The 24,491-nt window shown below is 41.6% G+C and overlaps 1 protein-coding gene across 1 annotated transcript in view; it reads right to left on the bottom strand.

Moving 5' to 3' along the window:
* The window catches only part of PCBD2 (pterin-4 alpha-carbinolamine dehydratase 2), a 44,917-nt gene that overhangs the window by 16,744 nt on the left and 3,682 nt on the right, over positions 1-24,491 (bottom strand). Inside the window, exon 2 of the mRNA XM_072957090.1 lies at positions 23,620-23,751. Coding sequence (XP_072813191.1) covers positions 23,620-23,751 — 132 coding nt within the window. The remainder of the gene's footprint in view (positions 1-23,619; positions 23,752-24,491) is intronic.

Here is a 24,491-nt window from a genome sequence, read left to right on the forward strand (position 1 = left end):
GCACCAATCGCATGGCACAGTGCCCTCATACACACAGAGAAATTCAAGAAGAAAGAAAATTAATTAATAATAATAGCAGCAGCATCTAATAGGCACAAAGAACAGTTTATCCCTAATTACTTTCCGTTTATCAGCATTAACCATAAATTGTTTTATCACTTACTTGGATACACCTGAGTATACTCTTTTCTAACTAAGTAGCACCCTCTGAATGTAATTAATTCTTGCTGACTATGGACCTCAGTGTATCTTAGGGCCTGAGACGGTTCCAGACAGAGAAGGAAAGGGGGAAACACAAAGGGCACTGAAAAAACAGCCACTCCAGGCCAGGCATTCACAGAACCCTATGAACAGGTTCATCCTTCCTGTCTTACAGAGGAGAGAACTGAGGCTCCAAAAGTGTAAGTCATGTGCCCACAGTCATATATGTCATAAAAAGTGAGGCTGGTATTCCAGTTCAAGTCTGTCCCACTCCAGGGCTTCCATGTGTGTGCTTAGGACAAATCTCTGATGTCAGATTATACTCTTTTCATTTCTTTCTTTTACCCAAAAGCTAATTATAGCAAAACCAGCCTTCCTATAATTTTTATTTCAAAAATTTAACTACAAGAGAAAAATAAAGCATTAGAGAAGGTTTAGAAAAAGTAAGAAAAACTCTTACATATTTTGTTTTTATTTGTTTCCCTGTGCCCTTTCTCCCACAACTGTCATGGTAATATTCCTTTACTGTGTACACTGAACCGTCTTATAACAGTAAAACATCCTACCATTTTCCATGCGGCTCCCTGGTCTTCTTTACTTATTTTTGTAAGCAGCATTATTTCGCATGGAATAGGGAATTTTCTATTTTAGAAACAATTTCATTTAAATGGTTCAATCATGTAGAAGGGAGACATGTATACAAACATACCTTCTTAAGCCAAGCCTTCTGAACACACACTGTGGAGTTTCAGAGGCAAAACTGAAGAACTGAATAATTGGGGGTTTATGTAATAAATTAGGAAGTCTTTTTTTATCCTCTTTTTCAATGCCCAGTGAAAACATTAGAGAGCATGATAAAGTCTTCTTGAGCTGAGCACCTATTAGAGCAACCAGTTAGTTCAGGTATTAACCAACCATCTGCTGTGCCAAAACTATGACAACTGACCCTATTAGAACAAATACTCCACCCACCAAACTTGAAACAGCAAGGACAGTGTCATTAAATCCTCCAATGTGCAGGCAGCGTGACTGGTGGAACAGCCCCCATAGTAGACTTCTGTAGGACCTGAGTTTTTTTTTTTTAACTTTTTTCCAATTTTTATTATAAAATACACAGAACAAAATTTACTATCTTAGCTATTTTTAAATGTGCATTTCAGTGGTGCTAAGTACATTATTAATGTTGCAAAACCATCACCACCATCCATCTCTATATCTCTTCATCTTGCAAAACTGAAACTCTGTACCCATTCAACAGTAACTCCTCATTCTCCTTTCCCATGGCAACTACCACTCTATGTCCCTATGATTTTGACTACTCTAAGAATCTTATATAAATGGAATCATAAAGTATATGCCTTTTTCTGCATGGCTTATGGGACCTGAGTTCTTACCCTCCAGTATTTCTCCCAGCCACACATGTGACTGTGAGCACACCACCCAATGTTCACACTGAGCTCCCAAATTTGTCAAGAAGAGGACTATTTAGAGGGGCTGTAAGAACGCCAAGCAGTCAGGATGCAAAAGAGCTCCATGTTTTTCTGTCTTTAGTGCTTGGAGAACAGAATTCTGCTCTGAAATGACCTGCAAGTTAAGTTTTCAAAATTATGATATTGGTAGAGTTTCAGAATGAGGTCAAAATCTCCATTACCCTCAAGCACTCAGTGCAAACAAACTTGAGGCTATGCCTACCCTGGTGTTCTGAGATCTATTCTTCATGGAAACTTGGAGGATTATGACCAGTTGAGAATCCAGGGTTATAATAAAACAAAAAATATGCTGAGCTGTGAATATGGAGGAGAGTGGGCATGAGGTCAGAAATAAACTGGGGGTGGTTCTGAAAGAAATGCACAATCTGGAGAGCCGTGCTTCATGAGACCAACAGGGTTAGAACTGGCAGGGACTGCAGCCCAAATCCTCAAGGCTCAGAAAAGCATGCCTTACAATTTTCAGTTTGAATTCATTTTCTTCACAAAAGATGTGTCCTGCTCTAACTTTAAATCTCTCTCGGCCCATGCAGAACGTTATGGAAAAGTGCTTGAAATAGTGCCTGTGATATAGAAGACCAAGAAGGCAAAGCGCACGCTCCCACCTTGGGAGACTTGCTCCTCCCCCTCAGCCTTGGCTTCCTCACGTGGGAGGAACGGGTGGACCAATGATGGCAGGGTTCCTCCCACTGGAACATGACCAGCATAAGGAGGTAAGCACTGTGTTCCTTGCTGATTCAAAAAGAAAAAAACCAAAAAAGATTCTTCTCATAGCACAAACTGGGGTCTCCCTAAGCCAGAACCACATTGTTTAGGAAGTGAGGTTTTGTTTTTTCATGATAGGTTTAGAAAGAATCTAGATTCTCTGCACAAATGACCTATTTGGGACCTCAGAAGTATTTTTACCAGCTCCAGTAAAACTTTAAGGTAGTTAAGCGTCCAATTTATCTTTCAGTTTCATATATTGTGAGAGCACAGCCCCCAAGTCACAAATGTCCATCTCAGCCTTTCACAGTGAATGCTTTTGAAACTTCTTATGTGTTTCATCTATTTTCTTCCTTAGATGCACTGAAGGTTTTAGGCCTGGAGATTGTGTCCACACATGGTAGACGCTGTGCAGGATTTAAGCGGTCTCTGGGTTCTGGCCTTGCCTGGGGCACTCTGCATCACTCTTTCCCTGACTGCCTCAGGTTTCAGTAAAACCCTCTTCAAAGATGATGAAGGTTCCTATGACCCAGCAGATGCCCCACACATATTACATGGGCATTAACAAGTTACAGATACAAAGTTCTAAAAATTTCAGACTCTCAAGTCAACAAAAAAAAAGTATAAAAACCAAAATCTGAATATGGGAAAATCAGTGACTACATTAACATAAGCGCGTAATAAGTTAGAAATTCTGTCTGTCCACCTTCTGTTTGTGTACTGCTTTCCAAGAAGGCAGGGCCATACTGAATAATGACAGCTAAAAGACATGCACAAATGCCTTCTTTAGAAGGTTCCAGGTTGGTGTTTTCTCTTAAAATGTAATACTATTCAGTATTTACTTCCTTTAAACAGCAAATAAGGTCAGGTATATTCCAAATACAATTGTTTTTTAATTGACGTGTAATTCGCTTACAATGTTGTGTTAATTTCCAGTGTACAGCATAATGACTCAGTAATATATATATATATAAAAGGAATATATTTCATATTCTTTTCATTATAAGCTATTACAAGGTATTAGATATAGTTCCCTGTACTATACAGTAGGATCTTGCTATTTATTTATTTTATATATAGTAGTTAGTACTTGCAAATCGCAAACTCCCAATTTATCCCTTCACCACCTCCTTTTCCCCCCGGTAACCACAACTTTGTCTTCTGGAGGAAACTCCAAAGACGATATTTTAAAAAGACTAAAAACACACTTATAATAATGGATTTAAGAAAAATCTGCTCACAAATCTGACAATAGAGAAACTGAAGGTTATATTATAGCCAGTATTTTATGATTCCATTTAAGTAAAGGCTTTTGATTTTAGAAGTATAAGCAGGCTCTACTTTATTTTAAAAACTTTAAGAATTAAAGGTAAATAGAGTTTGGTTTTTTTTTTTTTTTGGTGCAACACCTTTCTTTTGTCACTTGTAATTTTATGAGTTTGTAATAAATGACTCTGATTACATCAAAACAAATGGGAAAACAATTTGTGCTTCAATGCAGTTTTCTAAAATCTGGTAAGTCCCTGTAATAGCACTCTAAATATATATATTTTTTAAAGTAATTAAAATTTCTAAACTTTCCTAGCTTCACAGCCTCCTAACTCTATTCCTTTTCCCCCACAACACTAGCTCACCTCAGCACCACTTCCCGGCCTCTACTCTCACACCGCAGTAAGTCAAAGGTTAATTTCCATTCTAAGTCAAACTCTAATCCAAACTCTAATCCTGTGCTCCCACAGTACCCCAACCCACACACAAAACTACCATGCAAATAGACTCTTTTCCAAAGTGGGAGGTTCACAAAAGGGTGAGGTCACTTGACAAATAGTGAAAATCAGCTATAAAAGCCAGGAGTTCCACTGATACCCATACCATACTGTAGACATAAAATGGTGAGTCAGTGAAAGAGCTACTTTAGTGTATCTCTGCTGGCATTTCTTAGTGAGAAAATGACTTTTAAAAGCTAGTTGAAGAACTAGCGAGGCAAGGCCAGCACAGCCACTGCCAGTTTCACTCTGGAACCCAGAGTCCATGGCAATACTCATGGAGCCTGAGATACGCATTATGACCAACGCCAAAAGGCAGCAACATCGTGGGCCTAGACCACAGGAACTGCAGACCAGAAAAACCTCGAACCCCACACTCACAAAGCTAAAACGTTCCCTCATGTGAAAAAGAGTTTCACCACTAACAATTTTTGAAAACAATATTTGAGTCTTGGCTCAACTGGATAATTCTGTTCTGCACCAAAAACAATTCCCTTCAAATTCCCAAAGTCGATGAGCAGATTCGTACTAATTTCAAGACACAGTTTCCTTCCAAACCCAATGAAATGAAAGGCAGAAACCAGCAAACGACAAAAAATAAAATAACATACACAAGATGGTTGGCCGTTTTATGAAAAACAAATGAAGAATTACACCCACATCACACTGATAAACTGAAAGGCTGCCAGTGGTTTTCAGGGCAGATGTAACATTTTAACAAATGTGATTGTTTGTGAACGAAATAATTCTGATCAAAAACTTAATTGCAGCCAAAGTGAGCCCTGGGCTGTGTCACTATAATCCATTCTGACAAGAAGCAGCGAGTGGAGATTCCTACTGTGAACGGAGCACATGTGAAAGGTCAGCTTTGGCCAGGAACTTCAAAACCGTTAACGTGTAAAACAGTGTGCATTAGAGCCCGGAATGGCTAACCACTGGATTAGCGGATGTCCGCTGTGCAGGTCTGATGTGCTTTTGGCAGGTAATGGTTAATTTGTAAATAGGCAATGTATTGTAACTTTCTTCTTTGCCTCTTTCCAACATTTACCAGCAGAACCCATTCTTAATTATAGTCCCAGAATATTATAATATTAGATTTATAACACAGTCTCATTATAATCAAGTTCCTTATTTTTAAAATAAAACTTACTTTTAATAATTTCGTGAAGAAAAAGTTACATGTATTTTTAAATGTTTGTTGATATAATAAATTAAAACTTTTTCATGTAAAACGAATATATTTGTTTATCCAACAGCAACTGTATTATAAAAACAAAAATTTGCCAAGTGAAGATTTCATTAGAAGAAATGTATACTTTACTCATACGCTATAATCTGAAAAACCTATTACACAATACTATTTTGCATGGCTTAAAACAAAATTCTAAATAAAAACACAGTTAATACTAATGTTCATTTTTCAACATGAGCTGTTATTTATGAAAGAACCAAGCTAAATACTGCCTTATAAGCAAATGCACGCAAAAGCACTTTATACACATTTAGTGCTATAAAACTGGTTCATTTGGCTTTTAAGTTAGCCATTTCTCCTATATCTAAACTACTTGAAGTAATGTGGCATTAATGAGTGACAAAAGCTGGCATGTGCACCTCAATGATTATTTTAGGATTTAACTCATTTTTGAGTTGAGATGAAATAATACTTCTCTCTGAAAATAGGCAGGTCTTCTAAAATAAGTTTTACTTCTATTCTCAAAATCAGCCTCCTAAGGTTCTATCTGTGGCCACTGGACAGATGCAGCTCTTGAGCCCTTTGCAGACTAAATACAGAAATCTTGCAGGTGGCTACATGGCCAGGGCAGCCCCACTGCCAGTAATCTCACGACTGCTACCCCCTTCAGGATGTCCACTGACACCTTTAGAAACAAAATCACACGTGTGCTACTAACTGTAATGGGAGACTAAGGAGAAAAAAGAATCATGGTGAGCAAAACAAGTTATCAGTTTCTTATGGTTCTGCTTTCCATATAAGATCTGAAACCTTCAACATGTTTGGAAGGCTCGGAACCTTCCTATCAGTCTGCTCCTGAAAGTACAAAATGTACACATTTAACCAACCCGCTGCTCTGCACTAAGCACCTTCCTGGTCTCCACGCCCTGGGACCAGTCCCTGCCCCTCAAGGAGCTTACAGTGTGGGAGGAGGGGGCAGAAAGGTCAACCATGAAGACCTGGGAAGAGGTAAAGAAGACAGAGGAGGAAGCAATCACAAAAGGCTGTGCAAGTGAGTGGTGCTGGGCATATCCCTATTGTATTTTTACCCCTCCTCTCCACAGATGCAACAGCAATCCAGATTCGTAAGTAGGAGCTCAATTTATCCTACGCATACAAGAGATGTATAATTCACCAAAAAAATATTTTAGAAGGTTCCAAGTTGGTCATTAAGTTACTTTCTTGCACTATTAAGTGACTGATTACACCTGGTAACAACACTAAATGTATGTGTGTATATCATATATATAATTTTACCTTCACTCCTAATCGTTTTTTCCATCACTACAACCTTTTCAGCATAATCATTCTTGGCCACCATTCCACTTCCTTGGTGAGGCTCAGGCTCAAAGAAGCATATGAACTTCCCTCCAGAAAGATTATCAACTGCCCAGAAAGTGCTCCCAAACTGAGTTCCAACTTAAAATAGGCACTATTTATCTGCTCAGGGTTAGCAACCCTGTGCTGGGGCCCTGTAAGTGCCCTACCCCTAGTGCCAACACTTAGGATTCTCTCCCTTAGGAGAAAGATTATTGCTAAGGCAATTACAACCACTGATTACAGAAGAGACATCACTTACTTCCTAATTGGCTTGTATTTGTTTACATGCCTTAAAAACAAATGTCCAGAAGGTTGAACTTCTACTTTAATTCAGTTCTGGACTGCGAGTTTAGTTTTCACAAATACAAAGAAATATGTTGTTATTGGCTTCTTTTAAGGACTCATGTTCAAATGGGAGGACACCAGAGAAATTCATCATTCAATTCTTATTTGTAGGAGCAGATTCTCTGTAACTTGTAAATTATTTTGATTTATGGTGAATCATTATTGTATTCATAAATGCTGGAAAGTTGGTGAACAACATGATATAATGACACCCCAAAATAATTTTATAACTGCAGGTGTGCAAATCATAACATGTGGGAGATGACTCAAAGGATAATGGGGAATAAAACAGTTTAGGAAGGGTCACAAAAAGAAGGGAAAGGAGCAAGGGCATGTACCCCAATTTTCCAAGATGTCTTTAAAACCAAACTATTCATTTATAGGCAGATGCGGTGGAACAGGCAGGCATGGGCAGCAGAGTCAACAGTTACATTTAAACAAGCAAAGGCAAAATGCTCCATAATTTACAACAACCCAATCACAGTCCTCATTCTTTTGAGGTTAAATGCTACTGACATAAGCTACACCTGAATCCAATCAGTGCAGAGACATTGAGAAGATTCACACGAAAGGACTAAATTTGTCACAAATGGGTTGGTTTCCGATCTTAATGTAGCCAAGTTGCTTTACTCTGACCTCCATTGAACAAATCAACTTAATGGGCACTAGGAGTGCTATAAAACTTAACAATGGAGTGATTTTTAACTTTTAAAATATAGTTATGAAGCAAAATGTTGGATAGCTTCTACAATACTGGAAATCAAATTAAATCTAGATGTTTTTTAACAGTCTTGACAGATATAATCCTAGTTACCATGTAAATTTATGGTAAGCTGCTGTGATATTAGCCACAGGTGCTACTTTTAATATATGAGCCGCATCTGGCTGGGAATAGAATTTCTCAGAGGACTGAAAATGACCTCACTATCAGACAATGGAAGGGGAAAAAAACAAGACCACTGTGGCATATAAAAAGCTGAAGATGTGGTCCACAACTAAATAATTCACATAAAATTCATTTTAACTCTGCAGTTGTAGGTTAAAGGATATTATGCTTTCAATATTTAAGAGGCGTAGATATATTTCAACCAAATAGCCAGAAGATTAAGAATGTAAGACAGTTATGAATACCCTGGCTATGTATATAATACTAGTTTTCCAGCCTTTGATCAATGTCGGGAAAAATGATGCAGTGAGACGTGAAAAGAAAATTCTTTCATGGTTCCCAAGCACACGACATGATTAGACACCACCAAGCATACCAATCCAAGATGTAACAATTACTGATCTCTAAGCAGCAGCAGGTCTCCAGCGCCTGGCCAACATCACTGCGTGTGTTTTTAAAGTTCTGTGGAGCCATTCATCATGCCCAAGAAAACATTCTCATCGGGTGAAAGTTTTTAAAAATCACCAAAGTAATGAACACTCTGAGTCTGAGAACCAGCAATATCACCCACAGACAAATGCAAAGAGAAAACACAAGTTTCCCCTACCTATACATTTCAAAAATAAAAAGATGAATACCTATAAAATATAGAATTGTTTCCTTTTAAGAAATCCTTCCTGAACCATTCAGAAGTCATCATTTGCCAGAGAACTGGCAAGTGTGGAAATGTGATAGAGGATTTACAAAGATTTAATTTCCTATGAAATAACTCTTCCCGAATTAAACAAGCCTTCTTTATCAGGAAAAAACCTCTGAAAGAGAAATATTTCTATGAAAATATTCCCTACACCATTGCCCTGAGCTGTCAGAGTGGTGGCTACAAAGCCCTATAAACATAACATTTGCTTCCGACCTTCTCAAGGAACTTAAAGGGCTTGATTTTTTAGCTTCAACAGATCAATTCAATCTAGGAGACGATTTCTATTTACTTAAACAAGTAACTGGACCTATGCCTGATCTCCATGCGCATCAAGATCCTGAGAATCTTTAGCAGGAAGAACCTGGTATGACTCCCTGATACTTCTGTGATGAGCCAACAGCATTTATGTGGAGCCTTTAGAAAAGGGAGGCTCACAAAGCCTCTTCGGTGAAGATGGGTAGTTACCGCAGAAAGGCACTGGTTAAAATTTCCGTTCATTGGAATACTACCATTAAATACCATGAAATAAAACGTTTTACTGACAGGGGAAAGTATTCACCATATATGAAATGGAAAAAAAAAACCAACTGAGCAAAAAAAAGTCTACAATATGACCCCAACCATATATACATACATATATAGGTACATATGACAAATTACAAATGCACATGTATTGTTTTTAAATAGGCAGAAGGATTACAGGTATATTTTTCTCCTTTGTACTTTTGTGTTTTCCAAATTATAAAATGTACTATGCAATCAGAAAAAAAAAGTTTTATTTATTAGCAAGCTAAACACACCACACAAACGGAACAGGGTGCTGTCATTCCCATAAGAGAGAGAGGCCTGGCTGATCTCTGTGGGGGTATGAGTAATCCATAAACGTTAAACCTTTCTATTTAAAGCTTGCAGTTTTAAACAAATAGGAAGATGGAAGAGACTAATTCTCAAGCTTACATAACAGAATCATTCTTTAAGACGTTCAGAATTACAATGGCCCTCTCTTCCACGCATCTGTATCCACAGCTATATGGTCAGTGGTTCAGAAAGCTGGGGTCTCTCAATGCAGAGCAAGTTTATCTTCTCTACACAGAGTTCTAACTTGCCAAGTAAACTTTTTAGCTGCTTCTATCTGGAAGTCACTTCCACATCCAGGTAGAAGTTGACCTCCAATCTATAACTGACTTACAACAAATAACTGATTAATCAAGTATTATAAACTAATGTTGAGGTATGGAGGTACTGCCATGAGGTATTGCCATGGAGAACCATGTAGCAATTTACAGGTCAGCTTCCTATCAGTAGCTTGCTACCCTGTTCTTCAAAATATGCAAAGAACACATTGCCTCTTTTTAGCCCCCCAAAATAATTTCCTAAATAGAACAAAGAAACAATTTTGAATAGCAGCATTGTTCATTCAAAGGTCTAGGACATTCCTAAATAGAACTGCAATCCACATCCTGAATTGTTGCACAACTCTTCAAAATATAGGCTTGGGTTAGAGAAGAGCTGTGGCCTTAGGGTAGGAAGCCTGGCCTTGGAAGGATGGCCCATCACCTCTTCATCTATAAGTTTGAGCAGGATCCTTCACTTCCTTGTTTCCACCATTAAGAAACTGGGCTTCCTAACACCTAGCCTTGCCAGGCTGCTGGGAAGCCCCAAAGAAACCACCTATGTTAGTGCCCGGGTCACCCAACAATGAGCTACCAACGCCTGCTAAACACTCATTACTTCATTAAACACTTTGTGACTCTCCAAACTGTCAGAAAGGAAACCGATTTGGCTGCATTTCAGGTAAATAATGCAACACTAAGAGCCACCTGCATTACAAAATGACCTTAAAGCAAACTTTCTACATCAAAGTTTCTAAAAATCATTCCCCAAAAATGTATCCAATAAATTTTTTAACTTTTGTATCTGAAAAGACATCAGTTACAATTTTTTAAAAATTCAGCCAAGAGTGCTAGACCAGTAGTTACAGAAAAGGAAAGGGATCTGAGATTAAAGGAATTGTCTTAAAACAGAAATGAATGCCTAACTGATAACAGGGAAAAGGCCTGTGGGACTGTGTTACTCTGTGGGGTCTTGGAAGAATCTGCAATGGGCCCTAAGGAAATCCAAGATTCACAAAAGTATGTGGAGCCAAAATACTGAGTAAGTGCCAACCTCAGTCTCTCCTTATTGGAGGTGATTTACTGGACATGCTACCAGTGTCTCATTTCTTTCGCTGACATCTCAAAACTGCCTTCAGAACAAAGGCACAATCAATGCTCCTCTCCAGGGAAGGACACCATGATGCTCAAGACTGTCCCACCTACCAGCAGTTTAGCAGCCAAGTAAGGTGGTCACCGTTTGGAGCCATCTGTGTCTAGGAGGAAGGAAACGAGGGAGAGAAGTCCCTGGTGAGAAAGGGTTTTAGGTAATAATCTGTAGGAGATATAAAGATGAAAAATACTATGCTCCCCTGGGGCTGAGGGCACTGACTAGGATCACCTGTGGCCCAATCGAGGCCTGTGTGTGTTCAGCACTCCTGGGCAGCACTGGGAAGGTGCCATGCAAGACGGACAGAAGCACAACCCAAGTCTCGGCCCTCAAAGTACTTGCACAGACTGAGTTTTGAGCCCTCCTCTCTTCTCACACTACAGTTTCTGCCTGGGTGATCTCACTATTACACTCGCTTTGTTCCATTCCCACCTATGACTCCCCAATTATCTATAAGCCAGACCTCTACTCTGAGCTCCTAACTCAGACATAAAACTTCCTTCCTGAGGCTGACATCAGGGGTCTCATAGCAACTCACACTTAACAATATCCAAACCATCATTCAAAAGTCCACGAACAATAAATGCTGGAGAGGGTGTCAAGAAAAGGCAGCCTTCCTAAACTGCTGGTGGGAATGCAGTTTGGTGCAGCCATTATGGAGGGACAGTATGGAAATTCCTCAAAAAACTAAAAACAGACTTACCATATGATCCAGCAATCCTACTCCTGGGCATATATCCAGAGGGAACCTTAATTCAAAAAGACACCTGCACCCCAATGTTCATAGCAGCACTATATACAATAGTCAAGACATGGAAGAACCTAAATGTCCATCAACAGATGACTGGATGAAGAAGTTGTGGTATATTTATACAATGGGATACTACTCAGCCATAAAAAAGAATAAAATAATGCCATTTGCAGCAACATGGATGGACCTGGAGAATGTCATTCCAAGTGAAGTAAGCCAGAAACAGAAAGAAAAATACCATATGATATCACTCATATGTGGAATCTGAAAAAAAAAAAAAAGGAAAAAAAGGACACTATGAACAGACTTGAGACATGGTAAACAACCTTATGGTTACCGGGGGAAAGGGGGTGGGAAGGCATAAATTTGGGACTTTGAGATTTGCAAATGTTAAGCCACTATATATAAAAATAGATTTAAAAAAAAACAAGTTTCTTCTGTATAGCACAGGGAACTATATTCAATATCTTGTAATAACCTTTAATGAAAAAGAATATGAAAATGAATATATGTATGTATATGCATGGCTGGGACATGGTGCTGTACACCAGAAATTGATACATTGTAACTGACTACTTCAAAAAAAAATTATCAAAAAAATCAATATCCAAACCAGGCATCTTATTCTCCGCACCCCAATCCTATTCCTTTCCCACGTCTCCCCAGCTCAGAAAATGTCCCTACTGACCACCCAGTTCCTTGGGTCCAAAACCTGAAAGTCATTCTTAACACCTCCTGCTCTTCTTCCTCACCACCCATCACCACTCCTCCCTAGTTAGAGAAACTTGGATTTTCTCTTTACATTTGTATTTCCTATAAGTTATGTGTAGCACCACTGGTTCCTGCTCATGTAAACTTCTAAAAACAGCTCTAACGTCTACACCCCTCTGCTTCCCCTCTGTCACTACCAAGTCCACAATCTCCTGCTGATGTCTCACCTGGATGAATGCAACAGCCTTCTTACTATTCTCTTCATGTGACTTTTGCCCCCTCCCACCTCCACTTCATCCTCTAAGTCCCCCAGCAGCCAGCTCACTTCCCTTAACACCATGCTCACCCCCCTGACACCCCTGGTCCTATTCCAGTCATCTTTCTGTGCCACCATAATGGTACACATGAAAGTCCTGGCTGATGCTCTCAAGAACATCAACAATGCCAAAAAGAGATATAAATGCCAGGTTCTTATTAGACTGTGCTCCAGAGTTATCAACCAATTTCTAACTGTGATAAGGAAACATAGTCCCATTGGCAAATTTGAAATCACTGATGATCAGAGTTGGAGAAAACTGCTGTGAACCTCAACGGGCAAGTGTAACATGTGTGTGATGATCAGCCCCAGATTTGATACGCAACTTGAAGATCTACAAAAATGGCAGCCTGCCCATTTGGTTTCACTGCACTGACAACCTCAGCTGGCACCATGGACCAAGGGGAAGCGAAACAAAAAATGTAAGAGGGAAAACCCTGGGATTCTCTTCCTAGGGATATAATACATACATGCAAAAAAAGGGTGGGGGAAAAAAGCCTCAAGGGACGAAGGAAAAAAAAAGAAAGAAAATGCATCAGTTTATTAGTTCCTTAGAGGGGGCCTTCCCTGACGGCTCTCCTCCAGTTGCATTCGGTCTCCCCGTTATTCTCTCTCACGACACTCTCCTGTGCTAGAGAAGGAGCGTCCACGCTGGCAAATGGTAGGGATTGCCCGGGGTCAAATCCCAATTCCACCACTTAGTAGCTTTGGGACCTTTGGCAAGTCACTTAATCTAAACTTTGTAACTTATGTACAAAATGAGGTAAATATTCTCTGTGAAGACTGGGGGTTGGGAGGACTAAATGAATCAATACATGTAAAGTCCTTAGAAGACAGTGCCTGGCCCCACGTTTGAGTGTACATTAAGTATTAGCTATTATGGTTTTTCTTCATGGCACTCACCATAAGTGGCAATTACATATTCATTATTTTCTTTGTTTATGCTCTCCCTTCCCAACTCTACTGTAAGCACCATGAAAATGGGGACAATATCTGCTTTGCTTACCTCTTCACCCTCCATGTCTAGCACAGTGTCTTGCCTGCAAGAAGTGTACGCTAATTGTTTATTACCAAAAAATGGGTTTATTACCCATTAATTATTTATTACCAAGTAATCAAGTACACAAGAGTCAAAAAACACTTTTAGAAGTGGGTGGCATGTGGACAGATGGGGTGGAATAGGTGTAGGTGGGGTGGAGCATGGCAGTAGGGCGGGTAGAGTAGCTTTAATAAAGGTAAGGAAAGAATTGAATGGAAATACTGAGGGTGTTGGCTCCAGTTCCGGCATGCCACTAATGTTTTTGCTCCCCTGTACTTGGTTTCCCTGCCTCTCCAGGGAAAGGGAAGATGAGGTGACCTCTCGGGTGTCTTACAGTTCTAATCTCTAACAGAGTAAAGAGGCCTCCAGCAGAGTAGTAATGAGACGTAGGGTTAGAGACTGTGGGTGGCTTTGAAAACCTCAGGAGATGATGTCTTACAAGGCGTAACATGAAGGAACTACGAGTTTCTGAGCAAAGACCAACTTGGTGACAACAAAGTGGCACACAAGCCAGTGAAGACAGAGGGGCTAGAGGTAAACAGCCGTCAGGAAGCACCTACAGGAAGGCAAGGGGAGCGGAGGTGCACCAGACCAGAAGCACAGTCTTGGTGAAAGGCACTAAAGGAAGACGCACCAGTTCCTGGTGACTGATCGTCAGGGTAACTCTTCAGTTTCAGGTCTGGGTACTTGAGAGGATGGTGGTGCTACTGAGACAAACAAGCAAGTTTCCGGGAGAAACTTAGAAGTTTCTTTCAAGGAATTTTCTTGTAGGAAAGATAGAAACACAAGAGTTTGCCTTCAGATACTCTAAACCTGAGGCATGCTAAACCCTGGGAGCGAGCACAAAAGGACCCGCCCTGCCCAGCTCAGTGAACCAGTCTCAGGGCCCTCACATCCCCAACACGTTACAAATAAGATGTGCCCTCTTTCTCCCTCTCCCTGACCTATGCCACCTGCTCACCCCTCCCCCTGAGCTCCTTCCCTCAGAAAAAACCTATCAGACCTTTGAGGATCAACTGAAAACTCCCTCTCCCTCTCCAGGCAGCCATCCTAACGTGCACCTCCTTTGGCTTATTAGCACTTCATATTTTAGTGCTTGATTAGCGTGGCAACATAAAAAATAATCTTGTACAATTCAGATGTGCCACCACCTCCCCGGTAAGACTGGGAGCTCCTCTGGCAGAGATAGAATCAGGCACTTCTTTGCAGCCTCATCCCTCCATGCCTTGGGCCCAGAGCGAGGCTAGCCTCTCAGTGGCTACAGCTCAAGGATCTCGCTACACTCACTGGTCCTGACTGAGCCAGACTCTCCGGCTGTCAGTGGGGAGACCACGTGGCTCCCAGCCCAGCCTCACCTGGATCTGCTCCAGGCACCTGGTGCACGTCCACCACCAGGCTTATGATGGTGAGGACAGGGCGTTTGAAGCCGGTGTGCTGAATGATGTGGCAGAAGGCCACAAGCCTGCCTTGCTTGCTGAGGGCACAGAAGCAAACTGATTCATTAGCAGTGTCTGCTGTTCTGATAGGACTGATTTTAATGATACAATCAAACGACCTCTGCTTGCTCAACAGTGATACCAGGGCTGTTCCTACACCAGGACAGATTCTTCTGTTTTAGCTGACAAACCGTTCCTTTGTCAGGGAGGTACTGTCAAATCCATTTAAGGCAGAAAAGTAATCCAACAGGCAGTTAGGAAACAACATATCTCTTGGGAAAAAAGTTTAAAAATAAAAATGAAAACATCTTTCTGTATCACAGTAGGATCTAAAAACGGTGCCATGGGAACCAGAGATAAGACTGGCACCTCATATCTGTGACATGACCCCATGGGACCACCAGCAATCTGACGATGTCAGTCTGGTTCCACATCCATCTGCAAAATTCAGTGAACTAATTTTAGTGAATTAATTAGGATGGCTCATTCCAGCCTGGATCAGAAGAGCAATATGATGGCAAATTATCTGCCAAACAAGGGAGAGGATGTACTGCTTTGATTTGTTTAAAAGAATGCAGAGAAAAGAGCAGAACACAGAGAGCTCGGAGCCAGGGAAGAAGACCCCCACCCACGTGTCCAAACTGGTGGGGCCGAATCCTTCCTGAGGTCAGAGAGATACTGGTCACCATCCGGCCACAGAAACATGAGTACAGCATTGAATTTGCTGCTCTGAAGGGCTGACTAGCTGATAAAGCCTCTCCATCAGGCACCCAAGGTCGTATTTTGGAACAGCCGAATTCAGGTTTCCATGTCATGGCCCTAATGCACCAAAACTCTATTTACAAAACTCTTGCTGTGCAAACCTGAACACTACTGATAATGGCTGTACTGAAGCAAAGGACTGGCATACCAAAGAAAAACAGAAACAGAAAAGAGTAAGACCAAAATACTTTTAAGTTATTATTTAATGTCCCCTTTAAATTATTTTTTGTAATTATCAAGCCAGCAATCCATTGTTACTCATTTGTATTCAACCTACTTAAGCAGTACCAGCAATGCAGGCTGAAACAAATGCCTCAGTAATTTCCTAACTTTTGAGTGTTATTTTCTTGTCAGTTAAATTTAAAGCAACCCATTTGTGACCACATTATACCAAGCTAATCTCATCTAAAATGCTTCCCAAACCATAACAGCTACACTAAGGTTTTATACTAATGAAAGCAATTTACATAAATGAAATTTATGTCAATGCATTTCATGACAAATTTTTTATTTTATAATAATTATAGTACTTATATGATAACATCTGTTGATATTCACAGTCTAAACCTGGCAAAGATTTAAACCCACAACATTTTCCATGCATCATGTACATTATCTGTGAAAAGCAATAAAAAAAAGCAATGAATGCATTAATCATACCAATATCATCTGCAAAGCATAAATCTGAAATACCTTTCACGTCAGCTCAAACTGCTTTTTATTTTTTACACACCTGATTTTACGCCATCTGTAAAAGGGCAAGACAAAGACTTTTGAGGAAATTATATTTCTTGGCTGTTTGACTTTTACAAAATACTCAGGCTAAGTTGTGTAAACAGAAGATTTACTATACGACTAAGAAAAAACGATGCAGTTAAAAGTCCATTTTTATTAAAGGGCGGTGTAATGACCACAGCATTTCCACACTGCAATGTGGTGTCATATTTGCATTTTTTACACCTGTTTTACATTTCCCCTCGTCTATCTCTCGCATGTGTTTTCACGAATACACACCAGGTTTAAACCTATTCTATGACATAAACAGCAGAAGACTCTGAATGATAGCATTTTAGGCTCTAATTTCCCTACCCTGGTGGACACCAAAACCAGTGTCCCAGCCTGGTGGGACCTGACCACAGCACGTCCTACCCAGGGCTTCCTGGGACTCCAAGAATAACTTCAAAGGGAACGCCAGCATGATATCCTTACTAGTGTCTCATTTTTTATGGGAACTTTTGTAAAGTGTGCGCGTCTCTACTCTCCAAGGCAATGACAACCATGGACGCTTTCTCAGGTTTCTATCTGGCTAATGAAGCTCATGAGCAGGCACATGTTAAAAGCAAGCTACCGGTGTGCTAACTAGACAAGTTTTCACTTCACCTGGCTCCCAGACACACAGACATCAGCCTAAATTTTAAAAGCAAAATGACACTTTCTAACCTGCATGATCTGAAGTCTTAGGAACATCCTTACTGAGAGTGTTTCCCACCCTCAACAGGCAGTGAACAGCCACTTTCAAGAGTGCTCAGATGTGACCTTTAAATTTTGCATGACTGATTCATAACTTTAACATGCACCAAGACTTGGTGCACAATGAACAATCAAACCCAAACGGACAAATTCGTTCACAAATGAGAGCTGCTGAGACCCCCTCCTCACCCATGTCCTGTGAAGACAGCTGTTTTTCTTAACAGTGGTTTGTCTTCTGGTATCATCAAGCTTTTGACTTCAGTAAGTGTTTCAAAATGTGAACCATAAGCCTATTATCAAATTCCTCAATAAAACATCTTTATAAAGTAAATCAGCGACAGTAACTTTCAACTGCTCTACAGCAGGAACTTCAGGCACAGGAACAGAAACATTTTATAAACCCCAAAGCCACATATGGTGCTGCTGCTGCTGGAGGCACAGAAGCCCACTCCAACCACCGCCGCCGCAGCCTGCGCCATTCAGAAGTTCCTTTCCAGACCAGCTCCAGAAATCTTTCAATGGCAGTAGTCACAATAACCAAAATGTGATGAGCAACATACAAACCAGATAGAGCTTGGACCTTGCCCTGCAAGAGGTACTACACTTGGACAAGCTAGTAGATTGAACCATGCAAAAGTGTCATTTTTGTAGGTCAAATCTGGCTGAGTATCAGCCAGTTCGTAAGATTTCATCTAACAAAATCGAATGTCCCACAGGCAGACCTACCTAAGGAAGGACAGATAAAGTACCCCTCCAGGAATGCAGAGAATGACAGTTCTTTCTCACCAAGCCCAATCCCCTTCTTGGGAATCAAAAGGTGCTCTCTATTACAAAGTGGAAATTCCTTAATTCCTCCATTCAGAATTCTTTATTCACCCAAAAGGTACCACACCAGGTCAGGTGCCCCGCTTCCGCTCTTACTTATTCTTGATATTCAGTTTGTTTCCATGCTGAACAACTGTGGTCCAGTATCCAACAGTGACAGAATAGGGACAGCCTTCCTGGGAGGTTGTGATGCCACCTAGCCCACCTGGGTGGCTGCCCTGGAGGGCTCTAACTGCTGGCATCTGGAGTAGCTGTTTGCTGCTTCCAAAGCCTCACCTTCTATACCTGCTTCCAAAGCATAAAATTTCCTCTGATTTTGTAAGCTTCCCACTTGTCCCCACATGACAATGCCTAACAAAATGTATCTTTATGGAAAGCTCACACCCACATTTCTAACCGACATTTTGCTCTTTCAATGCAGTCACCCTGCAGTTGCCAAACACCTAAGAATACGTTTATGTGTCACTTAGAAACCTCTCCCTCCTTATGTCTACATGAACAGAAAAAAAGCAAAACGCCTTTCAGAGGCCAACCCCACCCTATCTGAGTCCAAGTGCTCCAAGTGTCGAAACTTCCTGCCTCAGTCCTGGCACCGCCATACTCTGAATGCTCACCGAGTCTTACCACTGCCTTCGCCCTGCCACCAAGGACAAGCAATGGGATGACAGCAACCAAAACCCATGGCCACTTCATCTACCTTAGAACCCCTTGGGAATTTTCACATTCATAATCTCCAAGAATGTGCACCAATCTGAGCTATCAAATGCACGTGGACTATTTGGAAGTAACTGTACCTTGGAATAAAACCTCCAAGAGGAAAAAAGTTCAAACATATTTTACTAGCTACTTCAGATAGTAAGACCCAGAATAACCCAAGGCTTTGAGAAATGGGTTTTTTATCCAGAGTCAAATGAAAATGTTTCTAAAGTGTATGTTTCAATTTCTAAAGTAATGAAAGATATTAATTCTAAAGCAAACTTACGATACCATTTTACACAACTGTATAAGCAAACCACTTAAAAACTGTAACACCCAGCAAGTATAATCTTACTCCTGAAGATTTATTGTAAGTAAAATGACAAGACTATGTAAAGAATTGAAAAATGTTCATATACTACTTAACAAACAAAATGGAACGTATTACCTATGCGTTCAGCAAAGACTAAAAAAAAAACTATTAACACCCAGTATGGGTTGAACTCTCTTAAGGGAAAGGGCATCAGTTCAGACCACAGCTCCCTCCGGTGTACAGAGCTGAGGCCAGGAGGGCCGCTGCCGCTGCCTGGAGCACGTAGAGCACAGCAGGCCTCCCTTAACTCCTGCTGAGGGCAGGGCTGCAGCCAGGGAGACATGGCCTTAGCGAGGCGTACACGTGCACATGGAAATGCCCGCTCACAATAAAAAATGATAGGCCCACAGGGCTACACCGGACGCCGTCACATATCCATTCTGAATAGATGGGGGACTACACCTAAAAGATAAATTCCTAGATTAGGAAAACGGGTTTGTGTATTTTAAAAGTTGACAGACATTGCTCAAGTGCCCTCCAAAAAGACTATATTAACTGACACTCCTACCTCACAGCCGCACTTCCCTCCTCACCAGCTGAGACTCAAGGTCCAATGTTTTGATTCCCTCCTTGCACACACCCCTAGCTCCCTTTCCCCCGTTCCTCCGTAGCACTAATCTGGCAAAAGCTCAGCCCTTGTTAAGCGCAGCCATGCACCTACTCCAAGCTTGTGTCCAAGCAGCTGAACGTGGCTAGCCAAAACACACAAAATCTTCACTTTAAATATCTGACCATAAATCTCCAGTGACACTGAGAACTGTCCAGCAACCCACCACATTTCACCAGTTCTTTTACTGTCTCAGTCTCTAAGAGGACTATTTCACCCCTTATCCTATCTTTCCACATCTCCAATGCTCCTCCCTCCCACCCAACTCATTCCCAATTGATGACCTCACTGAAAAAAAAAAAGGAAGCAAGTAGAAGAGAACTACCTCTTCCTCCCTGGACAAACACAGCACCGGACCTGCATCTGGACACATACACCCAGCCTTCTTTCCTGTCTCAACAGGCATCCCACGCCTGTGCCTCCTCCTGTCCTCTTTTGCTGATCTGGGTCTTTGCACTCACCACTATCCCCTCTGACAGCTCTCAGACTGTTACCTCCAGCCTGAACTCTGACCTCATGTGCCCAACTGCTGATCTGTTATCACTACACAGATGACTAATCAGTACCTGAAACTGACATGTCCAAAACAGGAGTCTGAAGTTCCCACCCTGCCCTCCACCCCACTCCCCAGCTAAGGAAATAATACCAACAGCACCACCCTTTACCCTACCGCTTGAACCAATCCTTGGGATCATCCTTGACCCTCCCCTTGCCCTCTATCCAATGTAACAGCAAATCTTGACAGCTCTATCTTCAAAATAAATGAGGAACCCCATATTTCTCTCCATCCCACTGCTACCTCACAGTCTCCCGCCATCTCTTGCCAAGTCTCCCGTGACAGCAACCCACGCCGTCTGCCCACTTCCACTCTCGCCCTCCCACCATCAGTACACAGCAGAACAGCAGGGTGATCTTTCTAGAACACAAACCAAATCACAACACTTCTCTACTTGAAATCCTCCACGAGCTTTCCTTCACAGGATAAAACCCAGACTCCTGGCCCCGGCGACAAGGCTGCAGTGCTCCGGGCCCTCCGTCTCCTCAGCCTCTTCTCCCTTCCCAACCCAAGCAATGGCCTCTTGGCGCTCCCTCAGTCGCTGAGATCACTCCTGCTCCAGGAACCCTGTACTCACTGCTTGCTGCACCTGCAGCACTTTTCCTTCGGGCCTTAACACGTGAGCTCCCCCACATTATTCCAGCCTCAGATTTCCCCTCCCCAAAGAGGCCTTGCCAGCTCAGTCTGTCTTGAAAAGTGTGCTCCACCCCCATCATTCTCCATTCAATGTCCTACTTTATTCTTCCTCATGACTTATCACTACCTGTGAAGTTAAATTATTTCCATATACATATGAAGAAAGACTAGAAAAGAAAAAAAAGATGAAAGCAGTTGCAATGAGAAAATCTTTTATTTGAGCCATCCTATTTTAACATTTTCTATCATTGCTTTGTAATAAAAAACAATACCTTTTCAGTCCTAAATGAAAGATAAGTGAGGCTCTATCAGTGTCAGAGGGTCAGAAGTCTACACATTGGTTGTGAAAAAGAGAAAAGCAGCCCCTGCCACCTGGGAGCCACCTGGCCTGGCCTATCACCTGGGCCTTGGGGTTGCTAAGGCCCGGCTCTCACACCTAGGCCTTGCTGTTGAACATAAACATCAACTTCAGACAAGGCCATCCTGTGACCGTGAAGAATTAAGACAAAAACAAGACCACTCCTGTCACAATTACTGTAACCATTACAACAACATAGTGTAATACAGAGTATTACAGATACATTCCGCAATGATATCTCAACACAGACAAAATATGAACACCCTCCTCTCTCGGTTAATCGGTGACTGTTGCTTCTTTACCGATTTCAGCTTTGTCCCCACTTTAGTCCGTTCTCCCTGTAGGTAAGGTTTATTAAAATAGTGAATCATAGAAAAACCCTTTTTCTGACAGCATCCAAACCAGAGCCAAGCCCTGATGCCTTAAAAAGTCCCAAATCACTACCACAAGCCCAAATCCTCAGTCTTTGCAACATCGTCTTTCTGAGACACCTCACAGTTCCCTACGGTGTGCATTCTCCCTCACTGCAACAAGCCATCAGCCCAACCTGTTCCACTAGTGGTGTGTTCCTGGTGGTCTCTGGCTGGTGGACACTGACAGTTGTCACGACATCAGCTGCCATTAGAGGCCACCGTCCATGACTGCAGAAGTCATGGGAGCCTGGCTGGAAAACTGACCCCAGGATATAATCTCAGTGCTGGTTCTCTGAATACATTCCCTGACATGGGTTGATGTTCTTGTCATCTGCCTCTTTCTTCTAAAAGCTGAGTGAAAGGGGGGGTGAAAAAAGTCAAGTTAACTAAATGTCCTAGTGAAGAACGTCACAAGTAATCAAGGATGCCCTGCACAGCTTCCCTTCCCTGCCATTTCCGAAAGTACCCTGAGCACCAGATTAGAGTGGGGCTGGACGACTGACTCACAGGCAGAGCCTGAGGCAATGCTGCTCAAGTACTTTAAGCCACATGTTCAAGCCCAATAAATTAGCCCAGGCTTAAAGAAGTCAGGCTATACACATGTAAGAATTTTAATAAGCTTGGAAAATGCTACCTAGAGCTTATGCACAAGCTTACTGTACCAATGGGACTCCCTGCCACCAGCCACAGAGTGCTAAGCCCCTGACAAGAGCCGTCGAGCACGTGGGGCAGCAGGGACAAGGAGTCGGCTTGGTCCAGGTTCCCTCAGGAGTTAGAGACACAGCAGAAGGCTGGCAGCCAGATGGATGGAGAGTAGAGTAGGGCATGCAGCTCAGTGGAGCCAACAGCATTTACTAGGAAAACATGCCGAAGGTTTCTTTAGTGAAAATCTGGTCCACACACACCCTTCCAGAAACTAGCAAACACTGTAATCAATGTCTGCATTTATCAAATGCTTGTGTGTACCCAGAACTGTGTTAGGTACAATAGAGAGTTATTTAAGCAAACATGGTCTCTGCCTTCTAGATGCTGACACCTAATATAAATAAAAACAATAAATCTGTCCAGAGGATTACCAAACTAACTGAACAAACACGAAATAGTCTAAAGCACTGACCTTATATAAATGCAATGGAGTTGGAACTGAAGGGTAAGTCATGGGAGATGACTCTCTAAACAGGGTGGGGCCCTAAAGGAATAGTTACCCTGTGAGGGCTGAGTCTCCAAAGCGAGGCCAGCTTTTAAAAGCTTCCAGGGCTGGCTATTGGGCTTGGAGAAAATGAGCCAATCAGAGAAGAGGGTGCAGCCTGGGAGATGATTTAGAGACAGAAATACAAGCACAGGGAGAACGAAAACTTGACAACCATCCAAGAAAAGTAGGGGAAATCAGTCAAGCAGGTGTATGTTTCTCAACTGCTTTTACTCATGCTTCCTTTTGATAAATATAAAAAGCTCACACTCTCTTTTAATGTTATTTACAATTTGAAAGAAAATTAATCTCATAACCAACACCAAATCAAAGGAATACTGCTTTCACAATCTGACATCCCAAATAACCAACCATCTCCTTTCCCAAGAGCTGAGAAATGCCCAGCTGGGTGGTAGTAACTGTCAACAAGAATGGAGTAAGAATCATCGGATTCTTAAGGAAGGGAGGACTTGGATCCTGGATCTACATGGGACCAGACAACCAATAGTATGAGAAAGAATTACAGCCTAAGGTGATAAAAATAGACCACGGCACTAGCAAGCATGTGTAATAATTACCTGATTAAAATTTTTGAAAGAGAACTCTTTGTAGATGGCATCTCTCTCACTTAATTCTGACCATCCTGCTGCTTTAAGGTCAAGTATAACTTGGTTCCTCTCTTCTGCTGTCAACCAGTGAGCATCTGTTGACTGAAAAGAACACACTTAATGTAAATGCAGAGGCTTAATTAAATTCAAATAAGCTTACAGCTCTTTACCTTACGTAGAAATGTAGGGAAAAAAGTCTTAAGGGCAACAATTTCTTACCATTTTTGGTTCCTCTGTTCTCAAAATACAAAATTCTTAAAAACCAGACAAAAACAAGGCTAGCTCTGTACTGCCTCCATGGTACCTGGGCTCATCATCCCCTACAGCTGCTTCAAATTTTACAATTCAGGAACTGGTTTATTAGACACAGCTGAGATTGTCCATTTGGTCATCTCACCAAAGACAATCACCAGCGGCCGGCATTCCAGGACTTGGCAAACTGAGGAAACACACCCACCCAAGGAAACCCTCCAAGCCCGTTGGCAAAATCACAATTAGAACTCAGGGCTCTCAATGCTGGTCTACTGCTCTTTGGATGGTCCCACACCACCTTAGCATCTTCAGTCCTTATCACGTGGGTCTCAACTATCTGGGTTCACCATTGCTTTTCTTTTTTTTTTTTTTTGACATATTTTGATAGACTCTGTTTTTTTAGAGCAGTTTCAGGTTCGCAACAGAATTGAGCAGAAAATACAAAGAGTTCACACATAGCCCTCCCCACCCACACATATATACTCCCCTATCCTCAACATCCCTCATCAGTGTGGCACATTTGGTACAATCGATGAACCAACATGGGCACATTATTATCAACCAAAATCTAGAGTTTACATTAGGGTTCA

Source organism: Vicugna pacos, chromosome 3, assembly GCF_048564905.1.
Source record: "Vicugna pacos chromosome 3, VicPac4, whole genome shotgun sequence".
NCBI lineage: Eukaryota > Metazoa > Chordata > Mammalia > Artiodactyla > Camelidae > Vicugna > Vicugna pacos.